This window comes from Oncorhynchus masou, chromosome 27 (assembly GCF_036934945.1).
Source record: "Oncorhynchus masou masou isolate Uvic2021 chromosome 27, UVic_Omas_1.1, whole genome shotgun sequence".
In the NCBI taxonomy this organism is placed as follows: domain Eukaryota; kingdom Metazoa; phylum Chordata; class Actinopteri; order Salmoniformes; family Salmonidae; genus Oncorhynchus; species Oncorhynchus masou.
Genome location: NC_088238.1, coordinates 64945487 through 64970036, shown reverse-complemented (window position 1 = coordinate 64970036; position 24550 = coordinate 64945487). Strand labels below are relative to the sequence as shown.

Below are 24550 nucleotides of genomic sequence, written 5' to 3'. Positions count from 1 at the left end.
GTGTGTGTAGTGTTAGTGTGTGTAGTGTATAGTGTATAGTGTGTATAGTGTGTGTAGTGTGTGTAGTGTATAGTGTGTGTAGTGTATAGTGTGTGTAGTGTATACTGTGAGTAGTGTGTGTGTAGTGTATACTGTGAGTAGTGTGTGTGTAGTGTATAGTGTGTATAGTGTGTATAGTGTGTATAGTGTGTATAGTGTGTATAGTGTGAGTAGCGTGTGTGTAGTGTATAGTGTGTGTAGTGTATAGTGTGTGTAGTGTGTGTGTGTAGTGTATAGTGTGTATAGTGTATAGTGTGTGTAGTGTGTGTAGTGTATATAGTGTGTGTAGTGTGTAGTGTGTGTAGTGTGTGTAGTGTATAGTGTGTGTAGTGTATACTGTGAGTAGTGTGTGTGTAGTGTATAGTGTGTATAGTGTATATAGTGTGCGTAGTGTGTGTAGTGTATAGTGTGTGTAGTGTATAGTGTGTGTAGTGTATAGTGTGTGTAGTGTATACTGTGAGTAGCGTGTGTGTAGTGTATAGTGTGTATAGTGTGTATAGTGTGTGTAGTGTATAGTGTGTGTAGTGTATAGTGTGTGTAGTGTATAGTGTGTGTAGTTTATAGTGTGTGTAGGGTGTATAGTGTGTATAGTGTGTGTAGTGTATAGTGTGTGTAGGGTGTATAGTGTGTATAGCGAGTGTAGTGTATAGTGTGTGTAGGGTGTATAGTGTGTATAGTGTGTGTAGTGTATATAGTGTGTGTATAGTGTGTATAGTGTATATAGTGTGTGTAGTGTGTATAGTGTGTGTAGTGTGTGTAGTGTATAGTGTGTGTGTAGTGTATATAGTGTGTGTAGTGTATAGTGTGTGTATAGTGTATATAGTGTGTGTATAGTGTGTGTAGTGTATAGTGTGTGTAGTGTATAGTGTGTGTAGTGTATACTGTGAGTAGTGTGTGTGTAGTGTATACTGTGAGTAGTGTGTGTGTAGTGTATAGTGTGTATAGTGTGTATAGTGTGAGTTGCGTGTGTGTAGTGTATAGTGTGTGTAGTGTGTGTAGTGTATAGTGTGTGTAGTGTATACTGTGAGTTGTGTGTGTGTAGTGTATAGTGTGTATAGTGTATATAGTGTGTGCAGTGTGTGTAGTCTATATAGTGTGTGTAGTGTATAGTGTGTGTAGTGTATAGTGTGTGTAGTGTGTGTAGTGTGTGTAGTGTATAGTGTGTGTAGTGTATACTGTGAGTAGTGTGTGTGTAGTGTATAGTGTGCGTAGTGTGTGTAGTGTATAGTGTGTGTAGTGTATAGTGTGTGTAGTGTATACTGTGAGTAGCGTGTGTGTAGTGTATAGTGTGTATAGTGTGTGTAGTGTATAGTGTGTGTAGTGTATAGTGTGTGTAGTGTATAGTGTGTGTAGTGTATACTGTGTGTAGTTTATAGTGTGTGTAGGGTGTATAGTGTGTATAGTGTATAGTGTGTGTAGGGTGTATAGCGAGTGTAGTGTATAGTGTGTGTAGGGTGTATAGTGTGTATAGTGTATGTAGTGTATATAGTGTGTGTAGTCTGTGTATAGTGTGTGTAGTCTGTGTATAGTGTGTGTAGTCTGTGTATAGTGTGTGTAGTGTGTGTAGTGTGTGTAGTGTATAGTGTGTATAGTTTGTGTAGTGTATAGTGTGTATAGTGTATATAGTGTGTGTAGTGTATATAGTGTGTATAGTGTATATAGTGTGTATAGTGTATACTGTGCGTAGCGTGTGTGTAGTGTATATAGTGTGTGTAGTCTGTGTGTAGTGTATAGTGTGTGTATAGTGTATAGTGTATAGTGTGTGTAGTGTATAGTGTGTGTAGTGTATACTGTGAGTAGTGTGTGTAGTGTATACTGTGAGTAGTGTGTGTGTAGTGTATAGTGTGTATAGTGTGTATAGTGTGAGTAGCGTGTGTGTAGTGTATAGTGTGTGTAGTGTGTGTAGTGTATAGTGTGTGTAGTGTATACTGTGAGTTGTGTGTGTGTAGTGTATAGTGTGTATAGTGTATATAGTGTGTGCAGTGTGTGTAGTCTATATAGTGTGTGTAGTGTATAGTGTGTGTAGTGTATAGTGTGTGTAGTGTGTGTAGTGTGTGTAGTGTATAGTGTGTGTAGTGTATACTGTGAGTAGTGTGTGTGTAGTGTATAGTGTGCGTAGTGTGTGTAGTGTATAGTGTGTGTAGTGTATAGTGTGTGTAGTGTATACTGTGAGTAGCGTGTGTGTAGTGTATAGTGTGTGTAGTGTATAGTGTGTGTAGTGTATAGTGTGTGTAGTGTATACTGTGTGTAGTTTATAGTGTGTGTAGGGTGTATAGTGTGTATAGTGTATAGTGTGTGTAGGGTGTATAGTGTGTATAGCGAGTGTAGTGTATAGTGTGTGTAGGGTGTATAGTGTGTATAGTGTGTATAGTGTGTGTAGTGTATATAGTGTGTGTAGTCTGTGTATAGTGTGTGTAGTCTGTGTATAGTGTGTGTAGTCTGTGTATAGTGTGTGTAGTGTATATAGTGTGTGTATTGTGTGTAGTGTATAGTGTGTATAGTTTGTGTAGTGTATAGTGTGTATAGTGTATATAGTGTGTGTAGTGTATATAGTGTGTATAGTGTATATAGTGTGTATAGTGTATACTGTGCGTAGCGTGTGTGTAGTGTATATAGTGTGTGTAGTCTGTGTGTAGTGTATAGTGTGTGTATAGTGTATAGTGTATAGTGTGTGTAGTGTATAGTGTGTGTAGTGTGTGTAGTGTGTGTAGTGTGTATAGTGTGTATAGTGTGTGTATAGTGAGGGAATTCTTGAGGGAAACCTGTTTCAGTCTTCCAGAGATTTGAGACTGGGACGGAGGTTCACCTTCCAGCAGGACAATGACCATAAGCACACTGCTAAAGCAACACTTGAGTGGTTTAAGGGGAAACATTTAAATGTCTTTGAATGGCCTATTCAAAGCCCAGACCTCAATCCAATTGAGCATCTGTGGTACGACTGTACACAGATTGCTGTACACCAGCGGACTCCGTCCATCTTGAAAGAGCTGGAGCAGTTTTTGCCTTGAAGAATGGTCAAAAATCCCAGTGGCTAGATGTGCCAAGCTCATAGAGTCATACCCCAAGAGACGTGCAGCTATAATTGCTGCAAAAGGAGTCTGAAATGTATTTATTTAACCAGGTAGGCCAGTTGAGAAGTTCTCAAATGCAACTGCGACCTGGCCAAGATCAAATCAAAATCAAATGTATTTATATAGCCCTTCGTACATCAGCTGTACAGAAACCCAGCCTAAAACCCCAAAGAGCAAGCAATGCAGGTGTAGAAGCACGGTGGCTAGGAAAAACTCCCTAGAAAGGCCAAAACCTAGGAAGAAACCTAGAGAGGAACCAGGCTATGTGGGGTGGCCAGTCCTCTTCTGGCTGTGCCGGGTGGAGATTATAACAGAACATGGCCAAGATGTTCAAATGTTCATAAATGACCAGCATGGTTGAATAATAATAAGGCAGAACAGTTGAAACTGGAGCAGCAGCACGGCCAGGTGGACTGGGGACAGCAAGGAGTCACCATGTCAGGTAGTCCTGGGGCTCAGGTCAGTTGAAACTGGAGCAGCAGCACGGCCAGGTGGACTGGGGACAGCAAGGAGTCACCATGTCAGGTAGTCCTGGGGCTCAGGTCAGTTGAAACTGGAGCAGCAGCACGGTCAGGTGGACTGGGGGCGAAATAATTACAATTTAGATTCACACTGAAGTGATAACATGTGCAAATGATGATGTGCAAGTAGAGATACTGGGGTGAAAAGAGCAAGAGGGTAAGTATTAATATGGGGATGAGGTAGTCAGGTGGGCTATTTACAGATGGGCTGTGTACAGGTACAGTGATCGGTAAGCTACTCTGACAGCTGATGCTTAAAGTTAGAGAGGGAGATATAAGACTCCAGCTTCAGTGATTTTTTGCAGTTCGTTCCAATCATTGGCAGTAGAGAACTGGAAGGAAAGGCTGCCAAAGGAGGAATTGGCTTTGGGGATGACCAGTGAGGTATACCTGCTGGAACGCGTGCTATGGGTGGGTGCTGCTATGGTGACCAGTGAGCTGAGATAAGGCGGAGCTTTACCTAGCAAAAACTTACAGATGACCTGGAGTCAGTGGGTTTGGCAAAGAATATGTAGTGAGGACCAGCCAACAAGAGCGTACAAGTCGCAGTGGTGGGTAGTATATGGGGAAAGAATATGTAGTGAGGACCAGCCAACGAGAGCATACAGGTCGCTGTGGTGGGTAGTATATGGGGAAAGAATATGTAGTGAGGACCAGCCAACGAGAGCATACAGGTCGCTGTGGTAGGTAGTATATGGGGAAAGAATATGTAGTGAGGACCAGCCAACGAGAGCATACAGGTCGCTGTGGTAGGTAGTATACGGCACTTTGGTGACGGATCCAGTAGAATGTTGGAGGCTATTTTGTAAATGACATCACCGAAGTCAAGGATTGGTAGGATAGTCAGTTTTATGAGGGTATGTTTGGCAGCATGAGTGAAGGAGGCTTTGTTGCGAAATAGGAAGACAATTCTAGATTAGATTCTCCAATTTTGGATTGGAGATGCTTAATGTGAGTCTGGAAGAAGAGTTTACAGTCTAACCAGACACCCAGGTATTCCAGGTCAGAACCGTCCAGAGTAGTGATGCTTGTCAGGCAGGCAGGTGCGGGCTGCAAATGGTTGAAGAGCATGCACTTAGTTGTACTTGCAGTTGGAGGCCACGGAATGAGTGTTGTATGGATTTGAAACTCGTTTGGAGGTTTGTTAGCACAGTGTCCAAAGAAGGGCCAGAAGTATACAGAATGGTGTTGTCATGACTGTCCTGACCAGGTCAGGTTACAGGAGACCACAACCCTACAGATTCTCTCTCACCCCCATTAGAGGAGGAGAGATCTAGGGGTCTGAAGATGTGGGGGTTTATTACCCCTCACGCCCCTGGTAAATCTCAGGCCACAGACAGATTCCTTTGTCCTGTTACTATGGAGAACCAGCCTCAGAACATTAAACATGAACTAAAGGGACTTTAGAACAATGGTTTCCGTCAGCCACAATGGTGGTCATGACGATAGATGGAATATGAAAATGTATGTCATTTGGTGGTCATGATGATAGATGGAATATGAAAATGTATGTCATTTGGTGGTCATGACGATAGGTGGAATATGAAAATGTATGTCATTTTTGTTTTGTTATTAACGGTTAATAGATGACGTTATTACGAAAACAGTGTAACGTGAAGAGTTTTCCTAGTTGATGTTTGGTGTTTATACATTGTGCGTTGAATGGAAAATATCCAAATCAAAGAGAATGCTTTGGGGAAGATGAGCATGGCTGAGGTGCACCCATGACCAGCACTAAAACCAGATTACATAAGACGGTGGGATTCAAAATGGTCAATACAAATGATACAACCCCCCCCCCCAAAATCTATTTTAATTCCAGGCAACAAAATAGGAAAAATGCCAAGGGGGGTGAATACTTTCGCAAGTAGTGTATAATGTGTGTAGAGTATAATGTGTATGTAGTGTATAGAGTATAAGTATAATGTGTATGTAGTGTATAGAGTATAAGTATAATGTGTATGTAGTGTATAGAGTATAAGTATAATGTGTGTGTAGTGTATAGAGTATAAGTATAATGTGTATGTAGTGTATAGAGTATAAGTATAATGTGTATGTAGTGTATAGAGTATAAGTATAATGTGTATGTAGTGTATAGAGTATAAGTATAATGTGTGTGTAGTGTATAGAGTATAAGTATAATGCGTATGTAGTGTATAGAGTATAAGTATAATGTGTGTGTAGTGTATAGAGTATAAGTATAATGTGTATGTAGTGTATAGAGTATAAGTATAATGTGTGTGTAGTGTATAGAGTATAAGTATAATGTGTGTGTAGTGTATAGAGTATAAGTATAATGTGTATGTAGTGTATAGAGTATAAGTATAATGTGTGTGTAGTGTATAGAGTATAAGTATAATGTGTGTGTAGTGTATAGAGTATAAGTACAGTGTGTGTAGTGTATAGAGTATAAGTACAGTGTGTGTAGTGTATAGAGTATAAGTACAGTGTGTGTAGTGTATAGAGTATAAGTACAGTGTGTGTGAAGTGTATAGAGTATAAGTACAGTGTGTGTAGTGTATAGAGTATAAGTACAGTGTGTGTAGTGTATAATGTGTGTGTAGTGTATAGAGTATAAGTACAGTGTGTGTAGTGTATAGAGTATAAGTACAGTGTGTGTAGTGTATAATGTGTGTGTAGTGTATAGAGTATAAGTACAGTGTGTGTAGTGTATAGAGTATCAGTACAGTGTGTGTAGTGTATAATGTGTGTGTAGTGTATAGAGTATAAGTACAGTGTGTGTAGTGTATAGAGTATCAGTACAGTGTGTGTAGTGTATAGAGTATAAGTACAGTGTGTGTAGTGTATAGAGTATCAGTACAGTGTGTGTAGTGTATAATGTGTGTGTAGTGTATAGAGTATCAGTACAGTGTGTGTAGTGTATAATGTGTGTGTAGTGTATACAGTATCAGTACAGTGTGTGTAGTGTATAGAGTATCAGTACAGTGTGTGTAGTGTATAATGTGTGTATTGTATAGTAGAGCCTCCCGAGTAGTCGTCTAATGCGCTGCATCACGGTGCTAGAGACGTCACTACAGACCCGGGTTCGATTCCGGGCTGTATCACAACTGGCCATGATCGCACAATTGGCCCAGTGTCGTCCGGGCTAGGGGAGGGTTTGACCCGGGGGGTCTTTACAAGTAGGCCGTCATTGTAAATAAGAATTTGTAATTAACTGACTTAAATACAAAAAAAGAGTGTGTGTGTGTGTGTGTGTGTGTGTGTGTGTGTGTAGGATCCAGAGGAACTCTCTATGGATGGTGGATTCACAGGGAGAGGTGTTGGAGGAGATTCCTCTGGAAGATCCAGACTCCTACTGTGCCTACAGCGCCACCGGCACCGCCACGGTAACACAGACAGTGTTTAAATGTACTACATACAGTACCAGTTAAAAGTCTGGACGCACCAGGGTTTTCTTTATTTTTACTATTTTCTACATTGTAGAGTAATAGTGAAGATATCAAAACTATAAAATAACACATATGGAATCATGTAGTAACCAAAAAAGTGTTAAACAAATCTAAATATATTTTGTATTTGAGATTCTTCAAAGTAACCTCCCTTTGCCTTGATGACAGCTTTGCACACAGTTGGTATTTTCTCAACCAGCTTCTCGAGGTAGTCACATGGAATGCATTTAAATTAACAGGTTTGTCTTGTTAAAATGAATTTGGGGAATTTCTTTCCTTCTTTATGCGTTTGACCAATCAGTTGTGTTGTGACAAGGTGTAACAGTATAACTTTAGACCGTCCCTTCGCCCATACCCGGGCGTGAACCAGGGACTCTCTGCAGACATCAACAACAGTCACCCTCGAAGCATCGTTACCCATCACTCCACAAAAGCCGCGGCCTGCAAGGGGACCTACTACTTCAAGGTCTCAGAGCAAGTGACGTCACCGATTGAAACGCTATTTAGCGCACACCGCTAACTAAGCTAGCCGTTTCACATCCGTTAAAAAGGCATGGGTGGTATACAGAAGAAGGACCTATTTGGTAAAATACCATATTAAGGCAACAGCTCAAATAAGCAAAAAGAAAGACATGAAGGTCAGTCAATCCCGAAAATGTTAAGAACTTTGAAAGTTTCTTCAAGTGCAGTCGCAAAAACATTTACATTACATTACATTTAAGTCATTTAGCAGACGCTCTTATCCAGAGCGACTTACAAATTGGTGAATTCACCTTCTGACATCCAGTGGAACAGCCACTTTACAATAGTGCATCTAAATCATTTAAGGGGGGGTGAGAAGGATTACTTTATCCTATCCTAGGTATTCCTTGAAGAGGTGGGGTTTCAGGTGTCTCCGGAAGGTGGTGATTGACGGAGTCAATCACCACCATCAAGAGCTATAGTGAAACTTGCTCTCGTGAGGACCGCCACAGGAAAGGAAGACCCAAAGTTACCTCTGCTGCAGAGGAGAAGTTCATTAGAGTTACCAGCCTCAGAAATTGTAGCCCAAATAAATTCTTCACAGACTTCAAGTAACAGACACATCTCAATATCAACTGTTCAGAGGAGACTGCGTGAATCAGGCTTCATGGTCAAATGAATTGCTGCAAGGAAACCAATAATAAGAAGAGACTTGTTTGGGCCAAGAAGCCCAAGCATGGTAAATCTGTCCTTTGGTCTGATCAGCCCATGGCTGTGAAATGCAGAGTAGGTTAACGGATGATCTCTGCATGTGTGGTTCCCACCGTGAAGCATGGAAGAGGAGGTGTGATGGTGTAGGGGTGCTTTGCTGGTGACACTGTCTGTGATTTATTTATAGTTCAAGGCACACTTAACCAGCATGGCTACCACAGCATTCTGCAGCAATACACCATCCCATCTGGTTTGCTTTTAGTGGGACTATCATTTGTTTTTCAACAGGACAATGACCCAACACACCTCCAGGCTATTTAAGGGCTATTTGACCAAGGAGAGTGATGGAGTGCTGCATCAGATGACCTGGCCTCCACAGACATCTGACCTCAACCCAATTGAGATGGTTTTGGATGAGTTGGGCCTCAAAGTGATGGAAAAGCAGCCAAGAAGTGCTCAGCATATTTGGGAACTCCTTCAAGACGATTGGGAAAGCATTCCAGGTGATGCTGGTTGAGAGAATGCCAAGAAGTGTGCACGCTGTCATCAAGGCAAAGGATGGCTACTTTGAAAAATCTCAGATATATTTTGATGTGTTGACAGATTCTTTTGTTGCTAATCCATGATTCTGTGTCTGTTATTTCAGAGTTGATGTCTTCACTATTGTTCCACAATGTATTCTGCCAGAGTCACCATAAGGATAAATGCTATTTAGGGGTTAGGTTTAGGGGTTAGGGTTAGGGGTTAGGGTTAGGGGTTAGGTTTAGGGGTTAGGGTTAGGGGTTAGGTTTAGGGGTTAGGTTTAGGGGTTAGGTTTAGGGGTTAGGGTTAGGGATTAGGTTTAGGGGTTAGGGTTAGGGGTTAGGTTTAGGGGTTAGGTTTAGGGGTTAGGTTTAGGGGTTAGGTTTAGGGGTTAGGGTTAGGGGTTAGGTTTAGGGGTTAGGGTTAGGGGTTAGGTTTAGGGGTTAGGTTTAGGGGTTAGGTTTAGAGGTTAGGGTTAGGGGTTAGGGTTAGGGGTTAGGTTTAGGGGTTAGGGTTAGGGGTTAGGGTTAGGGGTTAGGGTTAGGGGTTAGGTTTAGGGGTTAGGTTTAGGGGTTAGGGTTAGGGGTTAGGTTTAGGGGTTAGGTTTAGAGGTTAGGGTTAGGGGTTAGGTTTAGGGGTTAGGTTTAGGGGTTAGGGGTTAGGGGTTAGGGTTAGGGGTTAGGTTTAGGGGTTAGGGGTTAGGTTTAGGGGTTAGGGTTAGGGGTTAGGGTTAGGGGTTAGGGTTAGGGGTTAGGGTTAGGGGTTAGGTTTAGGGGTTAGGTTTAGGGGTTAGGGGTTAGGGGTTAGGTTTAGGGGTTAGGGGTTAGGGTTAGGGGTTAGGTTTAGGGGTTAGGTTTAGGGGTTAGGGTTAGGGGTTAGGGGTTAGGGTTAGGGGTTAGGATTAGGGGTTAGGTTTAGGGGTTAGGTTTATGGTTTAGGGGTTAGGTTTAGGGGTTCGGTTTCGGGGTTCGGTTTAGGGGTTAGGTTTATGGGTTCGGTTTAGGGTTAGGTTTATGGTTTATGGTTAGGGTTAGGTTTATGGGTTATAGTTAGGGTTATGTTTTGGGGTTGTGGTTAGGTTTAGTTGAAAGGGAAAATAGTATTTTGAATGGGAATCAATTGTGTCCCTACAAGGTTAGTAAAACAAGACTGTGTGTTTTATATTTGTGTGAATATGTGTATGTGTGGGGTAGTCTTTTGTACCTATGACTTCATGTCTATCTCTACAGGGGGGCGTGGTGTATGTAAATTACGGCCGACAGCAGGATTTTGACTGGCTGCAGTCTGCGGGAGTGTCTGTGGTTGGCTGCGTTGTAGTGATGCGTGTGGGGGGCGGGGTTAGTTATGCTGAGAAGGTGCTATTGGCTCAGAAGGCTGGAGCAGGCGGAGCCTTGATCTATCCAGATCCTGCTGACATCCCTCAGGACCCTCGACGCCTGGGGCTGAACAGTTACACCGCTATATCAGAACACGTATGTAACACCTCTATATCAGAACATACACCTCTATACCAGAACATGTATGTAACACCTCTATATCAGAACACGTATGTAACACCTCTATATCAGAACACGTATGTTACACCGCTATATCAGAAGACGTATGTTTCACCTCTATATCAGAACACGTATGTTTCACCTCTATATCAGAACACGTATGTTTCACCTCTATATCAGAACACGTATGTTACACCTCTATATCAGAACACGTATGTAACACCTCTATATCAGAACACGTACGTAACACCTCTATACCAGAACACGTATGTAACACCTCTATATCAGAACACGTATGTTTCACCTCTATATCAGAACACGTATGTTTCACCTCTATATCAGAACACGTATGTTACACCGCTATATCAGAACACGTATGTTTCACCTCTATATCAGAACACGTATGTTTCACCTCTATATCAGAACACGTATGTTTCACCTCTATATCAGAACACGTATGTTTCACCTCTATATCAGAACACGTATGTTACACCTCTATATCAGAACATACACCTCTATACCAGAACACGTATGTTACACCTCTATATCAGAACACGTATGTTACACCTCTATATCAGAACACGTATCTTACACCTCTATATCAGAACATACACCTCTATACGAGAACACATATGTTTCACCTCTATATCAGAACATGTATGTTACACCTCTATATCAGAACACGTATGTTTCACCTCTATACCAGAACACGTATGTTACACCTCTATATCAGAACACGTATGTTACACCTCTATATCAGAACACGTATATAACACCTCTATATCAGAACATACACCTCTATACCAGAACACGTATGTAACACCTCTATATCAGAACACGTATGTAACACCTCTATATCAGAACACGTATGTAACACCTCTATATCAGAACACGTATATAACACCTCTATATCAGAACACGTATGTAACACCTCTATACCAGAACACGTATGTTACACCTCTATATCAGAACACGTATGTTACACCTCTATATCAGAACACGTATATAACACCTCTATATCAGAACATACACCTCTATACCAGAACACGTATGTAACACCTCTATATCAGAACACGTATGTAACACCTCTATATCAGAACACGTATGTTTCACCTCTATATCAGAACACGTATATAACACCTCTATATCAGAACACGTATGTAACACCTCTATATCAGAACACGTATGTAACACCTCTATATCAGAACACGTATGTAACACCTCTATATCAGAACACGTATGTTACACCTCTATATCAGAACATGTATGTAACACCTCTATATCAGAACACGTATGTAACACCTCTATATCAGAACACGTATGTAACACCTCTATATCAGAACACGTATGTTACACCTCTATATCAGAACACGTATGTTACACCTCTATATCAGAACACGTATGTTACACCTCTATATCAGAACATGTATGTAACACCTCTATATCAGGACATGTATGTTACACCTCTATATCAGAACACGTATGTTTCACCTCTATATCAGAACATACACCTCTATATCAGAACACTTATGTTACACCTCTATATCAGAACATGTATTTAACACCTCTATATCAGAACACGTATGTAACACCTCTATATCAGAACACGTATGTAACACCTCTATATCAGAACACGTATGTTACACCTCTATATCAGAACACGTATGTTACACCTCTATATCAGAACACGTATGTTTCACCTCTATATCAGAACACGTATGTTTCACCTCTATATCAGAACACGTATGTTACACCTCTATATCAGAACACGTATATAACACCTCTATATCAGAACATACACCTCTATACCAGAACACGTATGTAACACCTCTATATCAGAACACGTATGTAACACCTCTATATCAGAACACGTATGTTACACCTCTATATCAGAACACGTATGTTACACCTCTATATCAGAACACGTATATAACACCTCTATATCAGAACATACACCTCTATACCAGAACACGTATGTAACACCTCTATATCAGAACACGTATGTAACACCTCTATACCAGAACACGTATGTTACACCTCTATATCAGAACACGTATGTTACACCTCTATATCAGAACATGTATGTAACACCTCTATATCAGAACACGTATGTAACACCTCTATATCAGAACACGTATGTTACACCTCTATATCAGAACATGTATGTAACACCTCTATATCAGAACACGTATGTAACACCTCTATATCAGAACACGTATGTAACACCTCTATATCAGAACACGTATGTAACACCTCTATATCAGAACACGTATGTTACACCTCTATATCAGAACACGTATGTTACACCTCTATATCAGAACACGTATGTTACACCTCTATATCAGAACATGTATGTAACACCTCTATATCAGGACATGTATGTTACACCTCTATATCAGAACACGTATGTTACACCTCTATATCAGAACACTTATGTTACACCTCTATATCAGAACATGTATTTAACACCTCTATATCAGAACACGTATGTAACACCTCTATATCAGAACACGTATGTAACACCTCTATATCAGAACACGTATGTTACACCTCTATATCAGAACACGTATGTTACACCTCTATATCAGAACACGTATGTTTCACCTCTATATCAGAACACGTATGTTTCACCTCTATATCAGAACACGTATGTTACACCTCTATATCAGAACACGTATATAACACCTCTATATCAGAACATACACCTCTATACCAGAACACGTATGTAACACCTCTATATCAGAACACGTATGTAACACCTCTATATCAGAACACGTATGTTACACCTCTATATCAGAACACGTATGTTACACCTCTATATCAGAACACGTATATAACACCTCTATATCAGAACATACACCTCTATACCAGAACACGTATGTAACACCTCTATATCAGAACACGTATGTAACACCTCTATATCAGAACACGTATGTTTCACCTCTATATCAGAACACGTATATAACACCTCTATATCAGAACACGTATGTAACACCTCTATACCAGAACACGTATGTTACACCTCTATATCAGAACACGTATGTTACACCTCTATATCAGAACATGTATGTAACACCTCTATATCAGAACACGTATGTAACACCTCTATATCAGAACACGTATGTTACACCTCTATATCAGAACATGTATGTAACACCTCTATATCAGAACACGTATGTAACACCTCTATATCAGAACACGTATGTAACACCTCTATATCAGAACACGTATGTTACACCTCTATATCAGAACACGTATGTTACACCTCTATATCAGAACACGTATGTAACACCTCTATATCAGAACACGTATGTTACACCTCTATATCAGAACATGTATGTAACACCTCTATATCAGGACATGTATGTTACACCTCTATATCAGAACACGTATGTTTCACCTCTATATCAGAACATACACCTCTATATCAGAACACTTATGTTACACCTCTATATCAGAACATGTATTTAACACCTCTATATCAGAACACGTATGTAACACCTCTATATCAGAACACGTATGTAACACCCCTATATCAGAACACGTATGTTACACCTCTATATCAGAACACGTATGTTACACCTCTATATCAGAACACATATGTTTCACCTCTATATCAGAACACGTATGTTTCACCTCTATATCAGAACACGTATGTTTCACCTCTATATCAGAACACGTATGTTTCACCTCTATATCAGAACACGTATGTTACACCTCTATATCAGAACATGTATGTTACACCTCTATATCAGAACACGTATGTAACACCTCTATATCAGAACATACACCTCTATACCAGAACACGTATGTTACAACTCTATATCAGAACACGTATGTTACACCTCTATATCAGAACACGTATGTTACACCTCTATATCAGAACATACACCTCTATACGAGAACACATATGTTTCACCTCTATATCAGAACATGTATGTTACACCTCTATATCAGGACACGTATGTTTCACCTCTATACCAGAACACGTATGTTACACCTCTATATCAGAACACGTATGTTACACCTCTATATCAGAACACGTATATAACACCTCTATATCAGAACATACACCTCTATACCAGAACACGTATGTAACACCTCTATATCAGAACACGTATATAACACCTCTATATCAGAACACGTATGTTACACCTCTATATCAGAACATGTATGTTACACCTCTATATCAGAACACGTATGTAACACCTCTATATCAGAACACGTATGTAACACCTCTATATCAGAACACGTATATAACACCTCTATATCAGAACACGTATGTAACACCTCTATACCAGAACACATATGTTACACCTCTATATCAGAACACGTATGTTACACCTCTATATCAGAACATGTATGTTACACCTCTATATCAGAACACGTATGTAACACCTCTATATCAGAACACGTATGTAACACCTCTATACCAGAACACGTATGTTACACCTCTATATCAGAACACGTATGTTACACCTCTATATCAGAACACGTATGTTTCACCTCTATATCAGAACACGTATGTTACACCTCTATATCAGAACATGTATTTAACACCTCTATATCAGAACACGTATGTTACACCTCTATATCAGAACACGTATGTTTCACCTCTATATCAGAACACGTATGTTACACCTCTATATCAGAACACGTATGTTTCACCTCTATATCAGAACACGTATGTTACACCTCTATATCAGAACATGTATTTAACACCTCTATATCAGAACACGTATGTTACACCTCTATATCAGAACACGTATGTTTCACCTCTATATCAGAACACGTATGTTACACCTCTATATCAGAACATGTATTTTACACCTCTATATCAGAACACGTATGTTACACCTCTATACCAGAACACGTATGTAACACCTCTATACAAGAACACGTATGTTACACCTCTTTATCAGAACACGTATGTAACACCTCTATATCAGAACACGTATGTAACACCTCTATATCAGAACACGTATGTAACACCTCTATATCAGAACACGTATGTAACACCTCTATATCAGAACATGTATGTAACACCTCTATATCAGAACACGTATGTAACACCTCTATATCAGAACACGTATGTAACACCTCTATATCAGAACACGTATGTTACACCTCTATGTCAGAACATGTATGTAACACCTCTATGTCAGGACATGTATGTTACACCTCTATCAGAACACGTATGTTACACCTCTATATCAGAACATACACCTCTATATCAGAACACGTATGTTACACCTCTATATCAGAACACGTATGTAACACCTCTATATCAGAACACGTATGTAACACCTCTATATCAGAACATGTATGTAACACCTCTATATCAGAACACGTATGTAACACCTCTATATCAGAACACATATGTAACACCTCTATATCAGAACATGTATGTAACACCTCTATATCAGAACATGTATGTAACACCTCTATATCAGAACACGTATGTAACACCTCTATATCAGAACATGTATGTTACACCTCTATATCAGAACATACACCTCTATATCAGAACACGTATGTTACACCTCTATATCAGAACATGTATGTAACACCTCTATATCAGAACACGTATGTAACACCTCTATATCAGAACACGTATGTTACACCTCTATATCAGAACACGTATGTTACACCTCTATATCAGAACACGTATGTTTCACCTCTATATCAGAACATGTATGTTACACCTCTATATCAGAACATGTATGTAACACCTCTATATCAGAACACGTATGTTACACCTCTATATCAGAACACGTATGTTACACCTCTATATCAGAACACGTATGTTACACCTCTATATCAGAACACGTATGTTACACCTCTATATCAGAACATACACCTCTATACCAGAACATACACCTCTATACCAGAACACGTATGTAACACCTCTATATCAGAACACGTATGTAACACCTCTATATCAGAACACGTATGTTACACCTCTATATCAGAACATTCACCTCTATATCAGAACACGTATGTTACACCTCTATATCAGAACAACTACAAATACCAAGGTGTCTGGTTAGACTGTAAACTCTCTTTCCAGACTCACATTAAGCATCTCCAATCCAAAGTTAAATCTAGAATTGGCTTCCTATATCGCAACAAAGCATCTTTCACTCATGCTGCCAAACATACCCTCGTAAAACCGACCATCCTACCGATCCTCGACCTCGGTGATGTCATCTATAAAATAGCCTCCAATACTCTCCTCAACAAACTGGATGCAGTCTATCACAGTGCCATTCGTCTCCAAAGCCCCATTCTCTACCCGCCACTGCGACCTGTATGCTCTCGTTGGTTGGCCCTCTCTTCATACTCGTCACCAAACCCACTGGCTACAGGTTATCTACAAGTCTCTGCTGGTTAAAGCCCCGCCTTATCTCAGCTCACTGGTCACCATAGCAGCACCCACTCCTAGCACGCGCTCCAGCAGGTATATCTCAGTGGTCACCCCAAAGCCAATTCCTCCTTCGGTCGTCTTTCCTTTCAAATCTCTGCTGCCAATGACTGGAACAAACTGCAAAAATCTCTGAAGCTGGAGACACATATCTCCCTCACTAGCTTCAAGCACCAGCTGTCAGAGCAGCTCACAGATCACTGCACCTGTACATAGCCCATCTGTTAACAGCCCATCTATCTACCTGCCTCATCCCCATACTGTATTTATTTATTCATTTTGCTCACTTGCACCCCAGTATATCTACTTGCACATTTATCTTCTGCACATATTCCATTCCAGTGTTTTAATTGCACAGAGTGCAGAGAAAACACTACAGAGTGCAGAGAAAACACTACAGAGTGCAGAGAAAACACTACAGAGTGCAGAGAGAACACTACAAAGTGCCTGGGCCGAGCAGTTGCCATACCAGACAGTGATGCAACCAGTCAGGATGGTGTAGTTGTAGACCTATTTGGGAAATGTATTAACTCAAAAGGCTTAACAGGTATCTTGGGAAATGTCCCAAAATTCTCAAACATGGCAAATGCTCCAAATCAAACACTGGCCCTTTAAGGCTATAACTAAAGAAAACTATCACTGGCCCTTTAAGGCTATAACTAAAGTAAACTATCACTGGCCCTTTAAGGCAATAACTAAAGAAAACTATCACTGGCCCTTTAAGGCTATAACTAAAGAAAACTATCACTGGCCTTTTAAGGCTATAACTAGAGTAAACTATCACTGGCCCTTTAAGGCTATAACTAGAGTAAACTATCACTGGCCCTTTAAGGCAATAACTAAAGAAAATTATCACTGGCCCTTTAAGGCTATAACTAGAGTAAACTATCACTGGCCCTTTAAGACAATAACTAAAGTAAACTATAACTGGCCCTTTAAGGCAATAACTAAAGAAAACTATCACTGGCCCTTTAAGGCTATAACTAAAGTAAACTATCACTGGCCCTTTAAGGCAATAACTAAAGAAAACTATCACTGGCCCTTTAAGGCTATAACTAAAGAAAACTATCACTGGCCTTTTAAGGCTATAACTAGAGTAAACTATCACTGGCCCTTTAAGGCAATAACTAAAGAAAACTATCACTGGCCCTTTAAGGCTATAACTAAAGAAAACTATCACTAGCCCTTTAAGGCTATAACTAGAGTAAACTATCACTGGCCCTTTAAGACAATAACTAAAGTAAACTATAACTGGCCCTTTAAGGCAATAACTAAAGTAAACTATCACTAGCCCTTTAAGGCTATAACTAAAGTATATCACTGGCCCTTTAAGGCTATAACTAGAGTAAACTATCACTGGCCCTTTAAGGCTATAACTAGAGTAAACTTACACTGGCCCTTTAAGGCTATAACTAAAGTAAACTTACACTGGCCCTTTAAGGCTATAACTAAAGTAAACTATCACTGGCCCTTTAAGGCTATAACTAGAGTAAACGTACACTGGCCCTTTAAGGCTATAACTAGAGTAAACGTACACTGGCCCTTTAAGGCTATAACTAAAGTAAACTATCACTGGCCCTTTAAGGCTATAACTAGAGTAAACGTACACTGGCCCTTTAAGGCTATAACTAGAGTAAACTATCACTGGCCCTTTAAGGCTATAACTAGAGTAAACTATCACTGGCCCTTTAAGGCTATAACTAGAGTAAACTATCACTGGCCCTTTAAGGCTATAACTAGAGTAAACTATCACTGGCCCTTTAAGGCTATAACTAGAGTAAACGTACACTGGCCCTTTAAGGCTATAACTAGAGTAAACTTACACTGGCCCTTTAAGGCTATAACTAGAGTAAACTTACACTGGCCCTTTAAGGCTATAACTAGAGTAAACTTACACTGGCCCTTTAAGGCTATAACTAGAGTAAACTATCACTGGCCCTTTAAGGCTATAACTAGAGTAAACTATCACTGGCCCTTTAAGGCTATAACTAGAGTAAACTATCACTGGCCCTTTAAGGCTATAACTAGAGTAAACGTACACTGGCCCTTTAAGGCTATAACTAGAGTAAACGTACACTGGCCCTTTAAGGCTATAACTAGAGTAAACTTACACTGGCCCTTTAAGGCTATAACTAGAGTAAACTTACACTGGCCCTTTAAGGTGATAACTAGAGTAAACTATCACTGGCCCTTTAAGGCTATAACTAAAGTAAACTATCACTGGCCCTTTAAGGCTATAACTAGAGTTAACGTACACTGGCCCTTTAAGGCTATAACTAGAGTAAACTTACACTGGCCCTTTAAGGCACTAACTAGAGTAAACTTACACTGGCCCTTTAAGGCTATAACTAGAGTAAACTTCTGGGGAAGTTGGTATTTCACCCCAGGACAGAGTGAGCTTCAAACCTTAATCATATTGGGGTTCTGTCCTGGCTGCTCCAACAATTGTGACAGAGCTTCACAGCTCTCTCCCATCCAATCAACAGGTCCATCTGGGATCAGGTGACCCCTTCACCCCTGGCTTCCCCTCCTTCAACCACACCCAGTTCCCGCCCACACAGTCCTCTGGCCTGCCTGTCATCCCTGCTCAGCCAATCAGTGCCAACGTAGCCTCCAAGCTACTCAGGTAAGCCCAGTCCTTCCCTCTGGTGTCCCAGGTGTGACTCCTTATCTCCCTCCACCTCACCCCTTTCTCCCTCCACCTCACCCCTTCCTCCCCCAGTCAGTTGACCGGTCCAGTGTGCCCGCGCGGTTGGCAGGGCCGGCTGCCATACGTCCGTTGTGTCCTGGGGCGGGGCTTCACCTCTGCAGACGGCAGAAGGATCAGGATGGGGGTCTATAACACCATGACTCCTGTTCTACTGAACAACATCTTCTCTTCTCTGGAGGGAAGGATAGAACCTGGTGAGAGGAAGGAGAGCTGGAGGAAGGGGAGGGAGTAGAGTGAGCTCCAAAACTATTGGTACAGTGTCAAATTGTAAGTTAATGTGGATGCTACCATGATTATGGATAGTCCCGAATGAATCACGAATAATAATGACATCACTTCCTGAAACAGGAGGTTAAACAAAATGTGTAACATAGTATCACAATATTACCATTCAATATATCCAAATTTATGATCATACACTGGGAATGTGATCAATATTTACAGTAATATAAGTACAATATTCAGTTAGGATTAAAAAAAATGTTTAAAAAAAATTATATTTAGACATATAAAACACCTCCCTCTGCAACTGGATCCTGGACTTCCTGACGGGCCGCTCCCAGGTGGTAAGGGTAGGTAACAACACATCCGCCACGCTGATCCTCAACCCTCAGGGGTGCGTGCTCAGTCCCTTCCTGTACTCCCTGTTCACTCATGACTGCTTGGCCAGGCACGACTCCAACACTATTTTTACGTTTGCCGACGAACAACCAGTTCAGCCAAGTCCACAATACATATTGGTGCTGGGTAGAGCATCAGAGGGACGTTCATTGAGGTAGATCTTGAGGGCCTCTAGGCCACCTTGATGGCGGATGTTCGTATGTAGACTGGTGACATCAAAAGTAAACAGAATTGTCACGTTCTGACCATAGTTCTTGTGTGTTTTCCTTGTTTTAGTGTTGGTCAGGACGTGAGCTGGGTGGGAATTCTATGTTGTGTGTCTCGTTTGTCTATTTCTATGTTTGGCCTGATATAGAGAATAGAATTTTCAGGTACGTGGTCCACAGATTTCACAAAAAGATCTGTAATATGCGTGGGGAGGGAGATCGCCCAGGGTTTCCCAAAATACTCTACAAAGGTAGAGATATTGTCTGTCAGAGATCCTACTGACAGTGGGCCTGCCTGGTATGGGTGGCGTCATGCTCTTGTGAATGTTTTGGGTAGAGCGTGTATATGCGACAGGTGTGGTTGGGCACTCAACCTTGATAAACTCATTATAGGTCTTTGTAATTTTCCCTTCATTCAAACATTTTAACATTTTATCATGGGATCAAAGACTTGAATTGATTAGTAAGGGGCCTTTTGGGAGTCTTTTGCCATTCATCATCACTAAGTTTCCTTTTCATAGTCTGCTGCATTTAGTTCCACCTCCTAGGTCATCAGGTTTTATAATGATACTCATTTTTCAGTTCCATAAGAGATTATTTCTGGGGGATAGGGGGTAGGGGTAGGGGATAAGGGGTAGGGGCTAGGGGCTAGGGGATGGGGGTAGGGGGTAGGGGATAAGGGGTGGGGGATAAGGGATAGGGGCTAGGGGCTAGGGGATGGGGGTAGGGGGTAGGGGATAAGGGGTAGGGGATAAGGGGTGGGTGATAAGGGATGGGGGATAGGGGATAGGGGATAGGGGGTAGAGGGTGGGTGATAGGGGGTAGAGGGTAGGAGATAGGGGGTAAAGGGTAGAGGGTAGGAGATAGGGGGTAAGGGGTATAGGGTAGGAGATAGTGGGTAGAGGGTAGGAGATAGAGGGTAGGGGATAGGGGGTAGGGGATAGAGGGTAGGGGATAGGGGGTAGAGGGTAGGAGATAGGGGGTAAAGGGTATAGGGTAGGAGATAGTGGGTAGAGGGTAGGAGATAGGGGGTATAGGGTAGGGGATAGGGGGTAGAGGGTAGGAGATAGGGGGTAGAGGGTAGGGGATAGGGGGTAGAGGGTAGGGGATAGGGGGTATAGGGTAGGAGATAGGGGGTAGAGGGTAGGAGATAGGGGGTAGAGGGTAGGAGATAGGGGGTAGAGGGTAGGAGGTAGAGGGAGGAGATAGAGGGTAGGGGATAGGGGGTAGAGGGTAGGAGATAGGGGATAGGGGGTATAGGGTAGGGGATAGGGGGTAGAGGGTAGGAGATAGGGGATAGGGGGTATAGGGTAGGAGATAGGGGGTAGAGGGAGGAGATAGGGGGTAGAGGGTAGGAGATAGTGGGTAGCGGATAGTGGGTAGAGGGTAGGGGATAGGGGGTATAGGGTAGGGGATAGGGGGTAGAGGGTAGGGGATAGGGGGTATAGGGTAGGAGATAGGGGGTAGAGGGTAGGAGATAGGGGGTAGAGGGTAGGAGATAGGGGGTAGAGGGTAGGAGATAGGGGGTAGAGGGTAGGAGATAGGGGGTAGAGGGTAGGAGATAGGGGGTAGAGGGTAGGAGATAGGGGGTAGAGGGTAGGAGATAGGGGGTATAGGGTAGGGGATAGGGGGTAGAGGGTAGGAGATAGGAGATAGGGGGTATAGGGAGGAGATAGGGGGTAGAGGGTAGGAGATAGGGGGTAGAGGGTAGGGGATAGGGGGTAGAGGGTAGGAGATAGGGGATAGGGGGTAGAGGGTAGGAGATAGGGGGTAGGAGATAGGGGGTAGAGGGTAGGAGATAGGGGATAGGGGGTAGGAGATAGAGAGTAGGAGATAGGGGGTAGGAGATAGGGGGTAGAGGGTAGGAGATAGGGGATAGGGGGTAGGAGATAGGGGATAGGGGGTAGAGGGTAGGAGATAGGGGATAGGGGGTAGGAGATAGGGGATAGGGGGTAGAGGGTAGGAGATAGGGGATAGGGGGTAGGAGATAGGAGATAGGGGGTAGAGGGTAGGGGATAGAGGGTAGAGGGTATGGGATAGAGGGTAGAGGATAGGAGATAGGGGGTAGAGGGTAGGAGATAGGGGGTAGAGGGTAGGAGATAGGGGGTAGGGGGTATAGGGTAGGAGATAGTGGATAGAGGGTAGGTATGGTAATTATGCCTCTAACTTTCTTACTCATCATTATTCATGATTTATTCAGGATGATCCCTAGTCATGGTAGCATCACATTCATGTTTATAACATATTCTATACTTATTTACAATACAAATGACTCCAAAATGACACAATGCATTATATAGCATTGAGTTCTATTGGTCAAATCTAATCAAATGAGGTCATCTCTGCTAGGAACACGGGACCAACTACTACACGGTTGACTACTTTAATTGACATACAAGAGAATTTGTCCCAATACTTTGTTCCCCTAAAATGGGGGGACTATGTACAATGTGGAGCTCATTGTAGATTCTGACCTAATACCTATCTATATCTCTCTCCCCCTCTTCCCCCTGCTCCCTCCTGTAGACCAGTACATTATAATGGGGGCCCAGAGAGATGCGTGGGGGCCGGGGGCGGTGAAGGCCGGGGTTGGAACAGCCATCCTACTGGAGCTGGCTCGGACCTTCAGCAACATGGTGCAGAACGGTACGAACCACAACACAACCACAATATAACCACAACACAACCACAATATAACCACAACACAACCACAATATAACCACAACACAACCACAATATAACCACAACACAACCACAATATAACCATAACACAACCACAATATAACCATAACACAACCACAATATAACCATAACACAACCACAATATAACCATAACACAACCACAATATAACACAAACACAACCACAACACAACCACAATATAACCATAACACAACCACAATATAACAGAAACACAACCACAACACAAACACATTATAACCATAACACAACCACAATATAACCATAACACAACCACAATATAACACAAACACAACCACAACACAAACACAATATAACCATAACACAACCACAATATAACCACAACACAACCACAATATAACCACAACACAACCACAATATAACCACAACACAACCACAATATAACCACAACACAACCACAATATAACCACAACGTAACCACAACCACAATATAACCTCGACACAACCACAATATGTCCTGTGTGTGTGTGTGTGTGTGTGTGTGTGTGTGTGTGTGTGTGTGTGTGTGTGTGTGTGTGTGTGTGTGTGTGTGTGTGTGTGTGTGTGTGTGTGTGTGTGTGTGTGTGTGTGTGTGTGTGCGTGCGTGCGTGCGTCTGTGCGTGCGTCTGTGCGTGCGTCTGTGCGTGCGTCTGTGCGTGCGTCCGTGCGTCCGTGCGTGCGTGCGTGCGTGCGTCTGTGTCTGTGTGTGTGTGTGTGTGTGCGCGCTAGGTTTCTACCCCAGGAGGAGTCTGTTGTTTGTCAGTTGGGACGCTGGAGACTTTGGGAACGTTGGTGCCACAGAGTGGTTGGAGGTTGGTACTGACTCCCTCCCTCTTATTCTCTACCTCTATCCCTCTCTTTAGGGATATCTCCCTAGAGAGAGGATCACATCTCATATAAATCACATTGGCTACACATGGCCTGTCTGCAACGAACTTGAAACATTGTATCAACTATTAACTTTGGTTCTGGACTGAAGCTTGCAGCTAGAGAACTTGGAACATTGTATAAACTATTCTGGGCCCAAAGAAGCAGTGACTTGAGCAGGAGCTCACCGGAGCTGAGTACCGCCACCTCAAATGTTCTACTGCCTGAGGTCCTGTTCCTCTTATAGGATATTATCTCTAAAGTATTGTAGAGCTCCTGTTCCTCTTATAGGATATTATCTCTAAAGTATTGTAGAGGTCCTGCTCCTCTTATAGAATATTATCTCTAAAGTATTTTAGAGGTCCTGTTCCTCTTATAGAATATTATCTCTAAAGTATTGTAGAGGTCCTGTTCCTCTTATAGAATATTATCTCTAAAGTATTTTAGAGGTCCTGTTCCTCTTATAGAATATTATCTCTAAAGTATTGTAGAGCTCCTGTTCCTCTTATAGGATATTATCTCTAAAGTATTGTAGAGCTCCTGTTCCCCTTATAGAATATTATCTCTAAAGTATTGTAGAGTTCCTGTTCCTCTTATAGAATATTATCTCTAAAGTATTGTAGAGCTCCTGTTCCTCTTTATAGGATATTATCTCTAAAGTATTGTAGAGCTCCTGTTCCTCTTTATGGGATATTATCTCTAAAGTATTGTAGTGCTCCTGTTTCTCTTTATAGGATATTATCTCTAAAGTATTTTAGAGTTCCTGTTCCTCTTATAGAATATTATCTCTA

General features: G+C 41.7%; 1 protein-coding gene across 6 annotated transcripts in view; it reads left to right on the top strand.

The window, feature by feature from the left end:
• tfr2 (transferrin receptor 2) overlaps positions 1–24550 on the top strand; it is a 113278-nt gene that overhangs the window by 31199 nt on the left and 57529 nt on the right. For all 6 annotated transcript variants that reach the window (XM_064940872.1, XM_064940873.1, XM_064940874.1 and 3 more), the window contains 6 exons: positions 6867–6978; positions 9966–10208; positions 19143–19282; positions 19379–19560; positions 22720–22839; positions 23622–23704. In XM_064940872.1, coding sequence (XP_064796944.1) covers positions 6867–6978; positions 9966–10208; positions 19143–19282; positions 19379–19560; positions 22720–22839; positions 23622–23704 — 880 coding nt within the window. The remainder of the gene's footprint in view (positions 1–6866; positions 6979–9965; positions 10209–19142; positions 19283–19378; positions 19561–22719; positions 22840–23621; positions 23705–24550) is intronic.